Raw genomic sequence first — 15,000 nt, forward strand, 5'->3', positions numbered from 1 at the left:
AACCAAAAAAATAGCTAAATGGTATCTAGGAAATAAATAAATCGTCAATATTTATTGCAAAAAAAATCATTTTAATTTATTGCTAATAAATAATATCTAACTTCAAGTAAATTGATGCTGAAAAAACATTAGCATTAGGACAAGATTGGACAAGCAGAATTTGTATTGGGATCAACCATTTTAGGTTGGCTAGAATTTTGCTTTCAATTTGACTTGTGAGGGGTGCCATACTCTTAACCACACGGTCACTGGGTGGGGACCTAGCTCTGTTGGCTTAGACAAGTAATGTTTCTCTTCACTCTCTCTCTTTCTCTCTTTCTTCACGCATTTGTATAAATGGGAACTGGGGCTGACCCTGCTTAATTACACAAAAATCAGGATAAAATAAATTATCGTGGTTCTAGAAACCCCCTCCCCCCCTCCCCCCAGCATTTTGTGTGTGACTTTGATTCCCTTGGCAAATAAATGCTCTCAGTTTCCAGATTGGTTAAATCTTCTTCAACCAGCAGAATTGATTAAACAGTTGAAAAGGCATGGATAGAGAATACTTTCATTTTTGAGGGAGGAGACTTCAGCTGCCATCTTTCCTCTTCTAGGCGATACACAGTTCTAAGGCTATAGATAAGGATTATTCCAAATTTATGGCTGCCGGTTTTAAGCTGAAAACAGTTGGAAAACCTTCAGATCAGGAGTAATGACAAATCTTACCTTTCTTTGTCAGGATGAGAATCATCAAATGATAAAATAGCCTGAAATAAAGGAGAAGCCAGTTTGTCAATGCTTTAATTGCTACATCTATGCAACGTTTTACTGATGATTTATTTACTAACCTCTCTTAGAGAAGGTTGCATGTAAAGCTGCTGCAAAACCGAGTTCATGTAACAAGTGGCACCAGCATTCTTAAGGCCCACAAATCCACACTGTGCTCGTGGAGCCACTGGGGGCTGGAACTACAAAACAGATTAATGACAAGTTCGTGGTTATAACATGACAGAGACAGCTGTTTATACAATGCCTCACAACGCTTACCCTAAATGGGATCAGTTTTTCACCTTAGTAAGGCTGACTATACCTGGATTAAATATCCACTAGATAAGACAAGAGTTTTCAAAATCTTGTATGAAAAGGAGGTTAATTATCTTTTTACAAGGAATTTGCATATCTTTAATTTAAGTTAGAAAACTATGGAAAATGAAGGGTCTCAAAGTTTTTGAATCAGCTTTATCTTAAAGGCTGCTGACTAATTATTATTATTTGTAAGAACTTCCAAAGATTTTCGCCAGATCAAAGTTCACCATTTGCATGTTTGTAGGTTCAGTTTAAGCATTTTGGGGGATTTACTAGTCACTTGTAAACGCTATGTTATATACAGTCATGTAGACGTACCTCCCATTCCTTGAGAGTAGCAGGATCTCCTATGTGATGCATACTGATCAACTGTGACACAATATAAACTAAATTTTCTGCACAACCATCAGCCAATTCTACCAGAAGTTCATGGGCAGCTACTTGACATTCCCTTGCTAAACACCTACAACAACAAAAAATTAATGTTAACCATAAAAAGTAAACCTTTGAAAATTGTCTCTACATAGTGGTACATTAAGCTTAAAGTTTATGGTACAGTTTTGTTGGTAAGAAAGCTATTTGAACACTAGACACACTCAGATGAGGCAAGGAGTCGGCTGTTTGCAAAGCATGGTTCAGCTTAATCAGAATGTGGGACAGAAGTGAACAGACAAATCACCTGTTCTTCTTAGCAAAATTAAGAAGTGAGATTTTAAAAAAATCTTTAGTTTAACCTTGTTACTGCACTGAAAATTAATTTCTGAATGCAAAGTACAATCCTCTAGGGGTGCAAAAACCACCAAAGCTTCACTCTCCAGCTTAAAGCATTTACACCACCAGGTTTCCTTGCCATGAACTGAATCACAGCGGCTGCATCATTTTGTAACAGGAAAATTATTGGACAACATACATGTAGACTTAGCAAACTATGATTTTCTGTAATCCGTGACAACTTAAATTTGTGAAATTCATTTATAGCTCATAAGAATGACCACCCAGAAACAGTGTTAAAGGCACATGTATTTTTCATTCTGAAACAATCAATCTTTAATCTTAGGCACGATACAGTTTAAATTGACTGGATAGAGCGATGTTCATATCTGAAATCATTCCAATTACAGAATTGAAACATTAAGTGTATTAAGACAAAGCATAACCTAACTAATAATAATAATTATTATTCCAATATTGTGAATTGCTTACTTGGGATGTACATCTACAACAGTTTCTTTGGTTGGAGTGCTTCTGGTGTCAAAGATGAGTTTTGATGCAGGAAAGAGAAAATCATTTAAAATGTCTTTAATCAACCTCTCCCCTATAAAAAGTTGAAAATGATTAAATGCACGTGTTAGTTTTAAGTCTTCTGATAATGAAAGTTAAGGTTCGCATTGCAACCAGGTTGACATATCCAGTGGATAGCACTATCCCTCGTTTGAACAACTACATGGGGCCAGACAGACAGACATGGAGAAATAGACCAACAGTGAGTGACAAAGATAGATTTAAAAGGCCAACTTTAAAATTCGTCCTCTTTGCCCACCTAGACTTCTCTTGTCCACTCCCTCACATGTAAAGAGTGTTTTCGTAAGTTTTAAGTGTCCTGCTAGTAAGGGAGCTTCGTTTTCTGTAAAGATGAATAAACAGTTTATTGGGCAATCAAACACAATCATGTACATCATGTCTTGTTAAACTAATAAGGAAAAAAAGCTCCTGCCTGAATTTGCACAGGTTCATAGTGTAATCATTAAATAACATTATAAATATATGGCAGAAATTCTCAGGCTAAATAGAGCACTCTGATTGACTGGTTTTGGTCGGGATTTTACAGTACAGCCCACTACCATGGAAACAGTCCATTTCCATATTTTTTCTCTCAGTTGAGCAAAACACAAAAAAGTTTTTAAAAAGCAGAATTCAACTTTTTTCATCACAACGGTACAATTATAGCAAGCAGAATTTAAATGTAGTTTTACATGTTAAAGGTTACTGTTCAAGGTTCACTGATGGAAGACCAAAATTACGAACACTCACCAAGCAGAGAGATGTCTGATTGCTTAAAGACACGATGCCATATACATGTAATATACTTTACTAACCTCACTTGCTTCAGACGGTACTGGGGAATATTGGCCCTCAGTCATGTTTGCATGAACCTCGTCATGCTTGGTCCACGCTACCATTACCTTGAGCCAATATTTCCCTAGTACAGCCCTCACACTCGGTTAGTATTAAAGAGGTCAGTCTAATTCACTAAAATGTGTTTTCATCACCTAGATTAGTTCCACATTCAAAGTTAAGGAGCCAGCTTATTTCACTTTTGATCATCTTGGTAGGGTCTATCTTCATAAGCTTCTGTTCTTGCCCTGAAGCAGGAATTTAAAAAGCACTAGTAGCTGGAATAATTTTCAATGTAATTTGAGTTCTCTCATGCCTCTAATCATACAAACATGGCTATGGCTATGTTTGCTTAACTTAAGTATTCAAAGTAATATAATTTCTCATTATTTTCCTTTTTTCAAACTCTAAAATTAATGTTGAATAACTGGCAAAGTATCTTCCACTAATTGCTTAATTACTTTGATTGTACACAATACGTCTTAGTTTTGTCATTGTATTTTCGTTTCTCTTGCTTTACCTGTTAGTTATTGAAACTTACATTGTAGTTTTTCATTCTACATGCATACGGTTGAATTGCTGCGATTTGTCATGCATAAAAAACACTGCTCTCCTCGAATAGCTGTAGCGAACTGCAAGCAGTGCTTAGTTTACTTTGTATAATATTATGCTCTTGAGCCTTTAATAAACTTGAACTTGAAACAGAATTCACAGAAAAAGCAACTCAAGATGAGGATGACAATCTCTTGTTATTTTAGCATTTATTTCAGAAGGTAGTGGAGTGTTTCAAAAGCTTGTGAGTGAACTTCAACAGTTTGAGCCTGACCTGTTTGTGACCATGATAGTAATAACAAGGAAATTACATGTATTATTACATTACCAGGAAATTAGCATAAAACTCATTAAATCTAGGGGAATCAATACCTGTCAAGTACTCTAACAGGCGACACAGGAGATCAAAGAACTGGCTACAATTCCGCTGCAATCTAAAGGACAAAACGTCATCATAATATTTTCTGTAAATACTGTTATTATATGACTAGCTCCATGACCGGGCAAGATATGAACCAAATCCCGGGCTGTGATTGGCTACCCAAGTGGGCAAGACAGCACTATGCTGCCCGCTTGGGACTTCTCGCTTGGTCCCACAAGATCAAAAATCAATTTGTCTGTCTGTTTTTGTCATGGAAAAATAACTCAACTTAAAACAACGTCAACTCAAAACGTTTCTTGAGTCGTTGTTTTCAAGATCATAATTGACATCCCTGGGTAAGGGGTTTTGTGTATGTTTTTTTGTTTTAAAGAGGATAATTTGTACACCAAAATTATGGAATAAAAAAATATAGGTCACCATGCTCATTTAAGAGTAAAACACCATTGTACCTGTCTATCTCGACTATCGTTGTTTGAAACAACAAAATTTGCAATGTTCTTGGAATGAGCGCGCTTATTCGCAAAGAATTATGGGTCATTCACAACTACTGTCACATGTTTTGAGAAATGTTTTAGCGTGCATGATAGACTTACGCCATACTTACAATAATATTATTGCAAATTTGATCCAATTTATAAACATTGACACACCATACATGTGTGCACAGTACAGGATGCACATTGCAATACTGATCAGGAATCACCTTAACTGAAACTCAGTACACGCATCTTGTTACAGCTTTTTAACTTGACGATCTGTTCTATTTGTTATTTTAAGACTCAAACTCACTGACATGATACTGATGCTTGGAGAGTGTCCAAAGATCTTTGTTTGAATTGCTTCTACTAAATTCTTTCACAATTACTGGGAAGATTTACCTGTGGTTCTTTCCTCTGACGAAAACAGTTGGAGTCCACAATGGTAGTGGTGCATTAAGTACAACACTCAAAAGAAAATGATTCGGTGTCTGAAGTTTGTGGTCTGAAATAAAGAGAAAGAATGTAGATTAAAATGATTATATTTTATTGTGTTATTCCCTAATTGAATCTCATTTGAGCCATCTAACATCTCGCTTTTGTTTTGACGATTTTCTAATGAAGAGGAGAATGAAGAACTATACCAGAAAACTAGTTCCTGGAATATAGCCAGCCCTAAACTTGTTTAGGGTGTACAGTGAAGTACTGATTCAGCTGAGGATTGTCTCGTTGGTTAGGGATCTCTGAACCTAATGACTTGCATGAGAACAAGCAAAACACTCATATCATATCATATCTTTAACTTCATCTTCCAAGTCGTTATTATAATGAGCAGACAATTCATCAGTACAACAATGTGCAGCAATCAGGAAATAAATAGAGTTGATCAATCCATCAACCATTCCTTAGTTAACAAACACTGAATAGAATAACATTATTATTGTAAGGCCACATTCTATTGTGTACAAAAAACAATGAAGTACAACATTGCTACTGAAGTCAAGAGGACAACAAACAAACCTCCAACTGGAGTTTGACTGAGAATTAAAAGTTGCTCTAATGCAGTTGACCGCACCTAAAAACAGATGTACATGGATCATCAAATCGTTTAAAGGTGTAAGTAAACAAAACACAAAAAGATACCATTCAAATATTACTTAACTTTGATGTCTCACAAGAGAATAATGGTTTCAATGAAGTTGACCTCCTCCTAACAGGAGTTGAACATGTGACCAATTTACAAGTTGGCATGCTCTACCACTATTAACCCCTTGATGCCTGAACCAGCCAATCCCAGCCAGACAGAATCCCAACTGGCTGGAGGCAAAACAGGTTGCTATTTACAGGTGCAGCCCGAGAAGTTGAACCAGGAACTACCAGGATCAAATTTGTGGTGCAGGGATGCCGCAGTGGTGAGAGCACACGCCTCCCACCAATGTGGCCCAGGTTAGATTCCCACATCCGGCGTCATATGTGGGTTGACTTTGCACCGAGAGGTTTTCTCCAGTTACTCTGGTTTCCCCTCTCCTCAAAAACCAACATTTGATTTTATTTGTGCTAATTGTTAATTTCAGTTTACAGTGTCCCCAATTAGTGCTCCAGCGCTAGAACGACTAGACACTTGAATAATTTAAAGTTCCTTTCCTTTCCTTACCAGTGGACAGAATGGGTCTTGAACCTGATCTCTGATCCAGATCTCAAGGCAAGCACCCTAACCACTGGGCCACACTGCCTCCTCACAAAGCTACGAGAGACTAGTGCAAACTGGGTAACTAGACTAGTGGCAACTGTAACCTATACTGTAACCTGTAGCTTAATGGTCCAGCCACCCAACTAACTTATTATTCAAGTGGTATGTTAGATAACAGAGCAAAATCTTTACCTGAGAATTCCAAGAACCTATAAGAACTTCCACAATGAAGTCATTCACATTTGGGAGGTAATAAAATACTCCTAGGAGGAACAAAAGATAAACCAAGATCTGTTTTGGTCCTCACCCTATGGCCACATGTGTATTTTCTCTAAATTCTCCAATTTTTTTTCTTTATAGTGTCACCAATAATATTAGTGCAAATATGAAACTTGAATGAAGTTCATTGTTTTATCGGTAGATCAATAAAGCAATCACGAAATAAATTCAGTTGATCAATCCATAAACCATTTTTAAATTTGAGCTACAGAACTTCAGTTTGTTGGTGTGACATTCAACAACTCAGTGGATCAATCCATCAGCCAAGCAGAGGAAAAATTTGTGGTCATGTTTCCTGTGCATAGTGCAAGAGATGATAAAGAGAAAAAAAAAACTATGTTAACCAATTTATTTGGGGTAGAGATAAAGAAAAGAAAGTGTACTGCATGTGTGTATTGTTTTCATGCCACATTTTGGTCCCTTTAAGGCCATCATGAACCTAAATAGGAACTGTGTTATTTCGGTGGTACATGTACCTCTTGTGTGATGGCAGAGACCTGTACTCTTGAGCAGCACTGAAAGTCACTCATAAAACAATCATGAAATAACCAGTACAGCATTTGCCTACCCATCAGTTGTGTTCTAAGTTGCAAACAAAGGACGAGCAGTTGAAGTGCCTCACCAACTATCATCACATCCTACAGAAGGAAACCACAATTTTAGTTGGATAAAGTCTACCTCTTCACAGTACATATTCATTGTAAGTTCTAGAAACAAACTCTACATGAAGCCTCCATTCTCCTACCTTGTTTGTCACTTCTGATGGGTTGCCATTGGATACACTTGATTTGAAGGATTTAACAGACTCTGTGTCACTACCTCCCCCTCCCAAGGTGCTTCCATCATCATCAGAACTCTGACTAGACAGCCTCTGTCTACCCCCAGCAAGGTTTATTCTCCCAGCAGCTGCAGCCCAGGCGACACGCATGAAACATGCAATGGTTTCTGCAAAATCATCTCGCCCCATTGTCTACAAATGAAACAAAGAAAGTGGTAGATCAAAGACAATGAGTTGTTTGGCTTACTGTAGTAATTTAAAGCATATGAATTAAATTAACTTATGCTAGTCATATACCTACCTCTATAGCTACTCTCACAGAGGGATGTACATCATCGATCATGCTACTTGAGCGTGGTCGTTTAGCTTCCACTGCTGAGTTGTTGAGAGAGTCATTAAGGTCTACATCCATTGTCCCTGTTGCCATGGCTACTGGTGACGCTGCAATTGTTGCAGGTTCTCTGTAAGGTGGAGATGAGGGGGTTGTGAAGGAATTTTCTGATGATTGTCCACACAGTAAAAACCTGAAAAAAGAGAGGAGGCACTGCTGATCCTTGTCTGTCTCTCCATTTTGCTTTTCATGCTCTTCAAAACATAGAAGAGCAGAGAATTAAAAAACTACAAACTGCAATGATGTGTGTAACTTCAATTTTTATGTTTCACTTGTTAATCTCAGTAAAGGTCCTTGTTAGAAGTAATTCTTTGATTAAGAGCAAAAGAATGCAGCAATGCAACATTTAATAATTATTACAGTAATATTTAAAAGTCCATTTTGTTAAAAATTGTCTACATTGAACATTAGCTTTTGAATATGTTTAATTTTAACCCATTGACGTCCAAACCGGCCAGACTGTCTAACACCAGACCATTTTACTTGTCAATGGGGAGCCCCTGGGAGTCAATGGGTTAATTTGGTTATTAAATATGTCTCTTTACCACCTCAATTAAAAACACAAGAATTCCCCAACAATACGACTTTCCGTTTAAAACTTTACCTTGCCAACTGAAGACAGATGGCATAGCATCCTCTGCGAATTTCAGTGTCAACATCTTGGGGGAACATGTCTTTTTGCAGGATATTCACAACAACACTGTTTAAATAAATAGCATCATAACTGTAGCTTCTGAAAGTGTCTGCAATCGAGACCTTTAGACTGGGGTACACTGTAGAAGTGTCACTGCAACACTTATGTCTAGGGCCCAGTAGTTCGAAAGCCAATAAACTCAATCCAAAATTAGCATAAACTTTTGTTTATATTTTCAACTTTCTAGTGAAAGTTTCTTTTGCTTATGATTGACTTCTTCTAATGTAAAGTTTTGCCAAAGATCAGCGTTGAACAGCATTTGGGAGTAGTGGAATAAACTCGTTAATTAATTTTAAATCTGGGATTAGTGTTAATCAGCTTTTGAACAAACGGGCCCCTGAAGTATACTTTGATGCAAGCTCAATTTGATATCCAACAAGTGCTCTGTTAAGTCTAATAAGATTCCAGTTTTGAGTACCTGCACTAGACAAAAATTGCACATTGACTTGTACTTTCAGTTCTATTTGTAGTACAATCAATCTTTTATTTGCTGATGAATTTCACAAACACCAAAGTAAACAGTCACATGTCACAACTAATATTATTTATTGAATGGTATATATAATGCACATCCTTTGTACAGGTGGAAGTAACACTGAAGGATACAATTTTTTATCATTTTCTTTAATGAAATGAAGTTCATTGCCAAAATAACCTTCAGTTTAATTAACATTCCTTTCAGATTAGAGCAGGGCTTGTTACACAGGTCTGTTTGCAGCTCACAACATTGACTAACCCGAGTCCCCCAGCTGTCAAAAAGTTCTCTTTGAACATCCTTGCATTGGCTCCTCCGTCTCTGTTTTGTGTTGGCATCAACTTACTGCTCAAAACCTGCCACAAATTAAACTCATTGGGGATTTAAAGATACATTTATGATGACACAATACTAGAAAACAAATAGCTCACACTTATTTCAAGAAATTTATTTCCTTTTAACAAAGCCTATATCTTATGCTACTGAAGCAAGGATGGTTTGTTTTTCATGAATGCTTTGCTTCCACACATTACAGTACATGTTCTGAATGGTAGCAATCCATTTGGGTGAACAAGGTCCAAGGCTCTCAATAATGTTATACCTCAGGAAGCGGCCATGCAGCAAGTTTAGGCTTCAGAATGACAAGCTGGCAGTGAGATTGTCTACCAATAAGCCATTATGATATCAACTTATTCTCATGTTCAACATCAACATTGGTATCATGGGAAGAAATATCACAACTGACTAACGCATTACAGAACTCTTGCCATGGATTTCCTTCCAAGAATCTCTGATAAGTGAGTCAATAGTGAAGGGATGGCACAGTGGTGAGAGCACTCACCTCCCACCAATGTGGCTAGGGTTCATTTCCCAGACACAGATGCATATGCGAGTGGAGTTTGTTGCTTCTCTACTCTGCACCGAGAGGTTTTCCAGGTACTGCAGTTTTCCCCTCTCCTCAAAAAAACCAAAATTTGATTTGATTTGCGTTAACTTGTTAATTTCAATTTACAGTGTCCCCGATTAGTGCTCTACGGCGCCAGAAGATTAGACACTTAAATAAAGTTCCTTTCCTTTCCTTTCCTTTTTATGATCAAATGGAATCATTTTTTTATTACCTCAAGGTTATAGAGTATTCTGAATGGTGACATGCCAGGTGTGATACATTTGAACATATTTTGCAGATTTGCTGTTGATAACAATCTGTCATCCACACTCCCTGGAGAACAGCTGATAGAAAACTGAAAAAATATATTAAATAACATAAATAGGAAAATATATAAGCTCAACAAGGTAACAAATTCACCACAAAAAAATGAACTACTTAATTTAAAATTAGGTGTTATTTAAAACCAAACGCACTAATTCAATTATCTGTGAAAAAATTAACTACGTACCTTCTAAAAAAATATGTCCTGTATTTCCACATTTCTACTTGACGCATTTTTCAAGTACTTAACTTATTCTTTTGATGCCATTATTCCAAATGCATTTTGAATAGTTTGTCTTTTGCACAGACAAACAGGAGATAATTCTTTGAAAGTTACACTGACAATGAAATCACTCTTTGCCTCAAACTGACTTTTTAATCTCGCTATTAAGTTCAATTCCTTCCTAAAGTTATCATTACCGGTACTTTGTTTCTCTTCACAGTACAGACTTCATACTTATTTCATTAACTGTTAAATTTACATACTAAAATAATATTAAAATGAAAAAACTACACTGTGTTATAATGTCACTGTTTTTATTACTCAAGCATGACACTTCTTTATTCATACCTGTTGTCCAATGGATTCAAGAGCCTCTTGCACATCAGGGTCAGTTGGTAACAGCATCAACAGTCTCTGTACTCGCACTGTGATACTTGGTTCTTCTAGTTCTGCCAGCTGATATAGCTTATCAAATGCTTTGCACTCTGTAGCCATTATAACACCAGGCATCAATTTCTCCTGTTGTAAAATATTTGAATATTCAATCAGGTAATTATTAATGAAAAGTGAACAATGTGACAAATGACAGTAACATTACATGTTATGTGATGTTTAAAAAATGAGCAGTAGTGTTTTATCGTGTATAAAAACACAAACGGTGTAGCCGAGTGTTTTTAGACCCAATAAAAAGGCTGAGCATGTCGCTCGAAAGTCCAAGGTTCAAATTGTAGGAGGAGAACATTAGCATACAAGAAAAACAAGCTATGCCTTATTAGTATGCTTTATATAAAGAACTCTAATAATTAACAATTATTCACCGAAGGCGAAGTGATTATCGGTGAATATTCACCGATAATCACTGAGCCTGAGGCGAATAATTGTTTTAGTATAAATACACAGGTGATTATTTCAAAAAAGAGAAAAAAAAAACATTTCAACGCGAAATCATCTTCACTTGCAGTAGCAAAACAACTACTGGCAGCCATTTTGTCCGTCGAGGTGATTATTGGCTGATAACCCGAGATAGCGAGCCAATGAGAGCGTGCGATTTTGTATAATCACCTGTGTATTTATACTAATGAGCGTTAAATCAGGTTTAAGGCTCATGCATGTGACGCTTTATTGACGACATGCATTTGATAGGCCGTTTTGCTTGTGAATTATTTTAACAAATTTTTGAACTTTCGTTTACATGACAATTCTACCCTTGTTTCAATATCCCAATAATTAATTTTAAACAAATTGGTTGAGTTTCTGTGATGCCCACAGCGAGACCTTATCCTTCATTATGCTATTTAAATTTTAAAAAATTATCGTTACACAGGATTTTCAAATTCAACCTCACCTGTTCCAAAGCAAATGTCTGTCGATTTGATCCACTTGCACTTGCCTGAAATACAAGAATGTCTTAAGCTTTTAACTGATACAGATCGGACATTATTGAGTAAAGACTTGAACAAATGATAGTATGTTCAAAATTTTGTAACTGATTCATACCTCATCTATTCTCATGGCTTCCTGACTCTTGAGAATGAAAGAAAATAATTGGAAAACAGACTCAGCCACAACCTTTTAAGTTTATTTCACAGTTAACACAATATGTAAATGTAACAACCTAACTTTGAAATTCTCAAGGTCCATATTATTCCTATCACTTAACAATCATCCCTCACATCCAGTCAATAACTGAAAATAATTTTTGGGAATTGTATATTAATTTTGTGAAGCACAAACTTCTTGTTGTAGTTAGAGAGGAGTGCGGTTATTATTATAGAGGAAGGATCTTTTGACACTCTTCTCCTTTGATGCAAGATGAGAGTTCTTGCATATTAAAAGAGAAGAGATAAAACAGTATTTACCCACCTGCAGAGGTAAGCCAGGGTGAAAAGAAAGTCAGTTTTACAGCTTGCCATTCAGGCAAGCTGTAGCTAGCATGTACTAGCTATGATGATCAGGATTGATTACAGTTCTCCTTCAGTTTGAATTCCCACCAAAAAAATCACTTGCCCCTCAGGCAAGTTAAGAACAGAATTCACTAGCCTGACAGTAAAATCCAGTAGCGTCAGGTTATCAGACACCACTTTCTTTGCTCACTGTAAGCCATAATACATTGATAGTGAAAGACTTCTAAATATATAGAGGATATTACAAAGTGGCAAGAAGATATGAATTTTATGTTTGAGTGGCAAGATCAAGATCTCACAAGTAAGCACAGCGAATGAGTGAGGTATTGATCCTGCCCGAGAACATAAAATTCATGTCTTCAAGCTAACATGTGCCTAATTTTCTTTTCATTACGGACAATAAATATACATGGTAGAGATAGAGAAGCAGGCTTTGATACAAATACCAGCTACTGATACAGTCAAACAAAAAAGGGGGGATGACCACTCCTAGTTACAAATGAAAAATAATCTCACTCAGTTCCAGGATGTAGTGAACATATTGATTCCACTAGTGTTTTAGTTCCCGGTAAAATACTCCCATCCATATAATAATTCATGATGTTTACTGAATTAATGTGATGATTACTGTTAGTTACCTCTGCCTCTTCTTTGGTTGGGACAGAAGTCACCCCAGAAACAGACACCTTTGCAAATAGCATCTGCTCATCTTCAAATTCCAACTGATACAGTAGTTTCTGGTCTTTGGATGGTAAAAGCTGCCATAGAATTAAAAGGGACAATGTTCTCTTCAGTACAAAAGTGAATACTTTGCTCTCTTTTTTAATAGGAAAGTGAAAAGGGTACCATACTACACAGTAACTCGTTGATCACAGCACTTGAGGTAGGATCAGAGAACCAACAACCTCAACCCACTTATGGCACGCCAACATACATGTATTCTACACATCTCAGGCCGGATTGGTGAAAGTTGAGTGGTTTTACCATTGCACCAACCTTGTTGGTATCAAGTGCTAGACAACACAAAACGTCATCACTTCAACCACCTATTGTACTATAAAAATAGACTTCAGGTCAGAATTACAGTCTTCATTGGGTTTGGTCACCATTTATGTATAGGTACTTAAGAAGTAGAGTTTGCGACATATCACAGTCCGAGTACATTGTACGTTAAAATAGAACATCAACTTGAAGAAAAGAGTTGAGAAAAGATCATTTTTATCTGATCACCCCAGATGGCTCAATGCTACACTATTGAGCAGGAAATCCAACCTAAACCAACACAGTGAAAATTTCTCTTTACAAAACTGAAAGGTGCTGCACTTGATTTCACTACAAATGGTTAATTCTTCAGGTTGAATCTATTTGCTTCCCTTAATTGAGGCCATGAAACAATGAGTATCTCCCTATCATACAATCCATGACAAAACTAAGTCAGATTGTTCGTTAAATCAAGCTTTTTGCTTTCTCTGGTTTGGACAAACCACAGTAACATACCAGTTTTTCACTTGTTGACAGCTGGATCTGTTCAGCGGTAGTGTTTAATCGGTTTGCTATTCTGTGTCTAAGAGATTTCAGGCTTTCATTGGAATGACACTGAAAAAAAAGCAAACCTACAAGGTTGTATACTGTGTAACTTTTGTTTATCTTAAATTCTCAGTAATAACTACTGGTAGATTGTGCAAAACACAGAGGTTAGCCAATTTGTTTAATAATTTATACTCTCATTGAAATATCAAATATTTTAAGTGAAATTTGTACCAACATATCATTGGGAAACTGGAACAATAAACAAAGAAAAGATCTTGACAACAATACGTTTACCTGTAAAGTAAGCTCCTGTCTTGGAAGATCAGATGAGACATTAATGTTGATTGGGTATCCATGAAATGAAGCACCATGTGGCAAAAGAGTTCGAGGACCAGCATGAAGATCCTGTGATACATGCAGATCAACCAAAAGAATCTATTTAACAAATTGATGTCAGTTTTTCATGCGTCTGTCCTGTTATTAATCATAAATTTTGTCAAAACATTGCCAGTACCTGGTCAGCGGCTAACTTTTAACAAAAGCTCACCTCAATGAGCTCTAAACTTGAGCCTGTGATACTGGTCAGCAGATACCTTGTCAATTGACCATAACATGGATGTCCAATATCAAAGATGTGCGTCGTAAACTAGCTGGAGTGTGGCCGCCATGTTTGGCACAAGTATTGATTATTTGAGCCACGATATGGTCACATGATACTAGTGACATTGGCATACATGAAAGGGTGGACGTGCGGTAGTACAGTGACCAAAACCAAAATTTCTCGCACGGATAGGTTACCATATTTTCATACCAATGGTGATCCGCACATGCATGTGGAGCTCCACTATTATACAACAAAATTACTGAAACACTTTTATGAAAAAATCTGTACTACACAAAATAATACTGCAGTATTTGTCAAGAAAGCTCACCTCCACTGTTATTATGTACTGTTCCACCAGCACCAACAACCGCTCAATACTCAGCATGTAATTTGCTCTACAACAGAAGGCATTACCACTGTCACATTACATGTACATACACAATGTGATCAAAAAATAATTAAAATAATCATCATACCTTTCTGGAGCACTTGGTATGATGACATCAGGTGTTAGAGCTGCAGTGACCGTAGTAGTCACACTGCAGGCTGCTTGAGCCAGTGATGTGTTTCCAAGGCCAGACATCATTGTCTGCAAATGAAGAATGGACTCTTAGAGAAAACAACAAACT

The 15,000-nt window shown here is 36.8% G+C and overlaps 1 protein-coding gene across 1 annotated transcript in view; it reads right to left on the bottom strand.

Moving 5' to 3' along the window:
• LOC137974313 (ubiquitin carboxyl-terminal hydrolase 24-like) overlaps nucleotides 1–15,000 on the bottom strand; it is a 46,967-nt gene that overhangs the window by 13,844 nt on the left and 18,123 nt on the right. Inside the window, exons 19-42 of the mRNA XM_068821198.1 lie at nucleotides 14,848–14,960; nucleotides 14,700–14,766; nucleotides 14,062–14,172; nucleotides 13,735–13,833; nucleotides 12,876–12,995; nucleotides 11,831–11,857; nucleotides 11,679–11,723; nucleotides 10,682–10,852; nucleotides 10,019–10,141; nucleotides 9,162–9,256; nucleotides 8,336–8,431; nucleotides 7,642–7,864; nucleotides 7,308–7,532; nucleotides 7,131–7,200; nucleotides 6,476–6,546; nucleotides 5,614–5,668; nucleotides 4,996–5,098; nucleotides 4,108–4,169; nucleotides 3,339–3,431; nucleotides 2,609–2,692; nucleotides 2,272–2,383; nucleotides 1,387–1,531; nucleotides 831–950; nucleotides 709–749 (exon numbers count right to left, since the gene is read on the bottom strand). Coding sequence (XP_068677299.1) covers nucleotides 709–749; nucleotides 831–950; nucleotides 1,387–1,531; nucleotides 2,272–2,383; nucleotides 2,609–2,692; nucleotides 3,339–3,431; nucleotides 4,108–4,169; nucleotides 4,996–5,098; nucleotides 5,614–5,668; nucleotides 6,476–6,546; nucleotides 7,131–7,200; nucleotides 7,308–7,532; nucleotides 7,642–7,864; nucleotides 8,336–8,431; nucleotides 9,162–9,256; nucleotides 10,019–10,141; nucleotides 10,682–10,852; nucleotides 11,679–11,723; nucleotides 11,831–11,857; nucleotides 12,876–12,995; nucleotides 13,735–13,833; nucleotides 14,062–14,172; nucleotides 14,700–14,766; nucleotides 14,848–14,960 — 2,471 coding nt within the window. The remainder of the gene's footprint in view (nucleotides 1–708; nucleotides 750–830; nucleotides 951–1,386; nucleotides 1,532–2,271; nucleotides 2,384–2,608; nucleotides 2,693–3,338; nucleotides 3,432–4,107; nucleotides 4,170–4,995; nucleotides 5,099–5,613; nucleotides 5,669–6,475; nucleotides 6,547–7,130; nucleotides 7,201–7,307; nucleotides 7,533–7,641; nucleotides 7,865–8,335; nucleotides 8,432–9,161; nucleotides 9,257–10,018; nucleotides 10,142–10,681; nucleotides 10,853–11,678; nucleotides 11,724–11,830; nucleotides 11,858–12,875; nucleotides 12,996–13,734; nucleotides 13,834–14,061; nucleotides 14,173–14,699; nucleotides 14,767–14,847; nucleotides 14,961–15,000) is intronic.

The sequence above is a fragment of the Montipora foliosa genome, chromosome 10 (genome assembly GCF_036669935.1).
Source record: "Montipora foliosa isolate CH-2021 chromosome 10, ASM3666993v2, whole genome shotgun sequence".
Lineage (NCBI taxonomy): Eukaryota > Metazoa > Cnidaria > Anthozoa > Scleractinia > Acroporidae > Montipora > Montipora foliosa.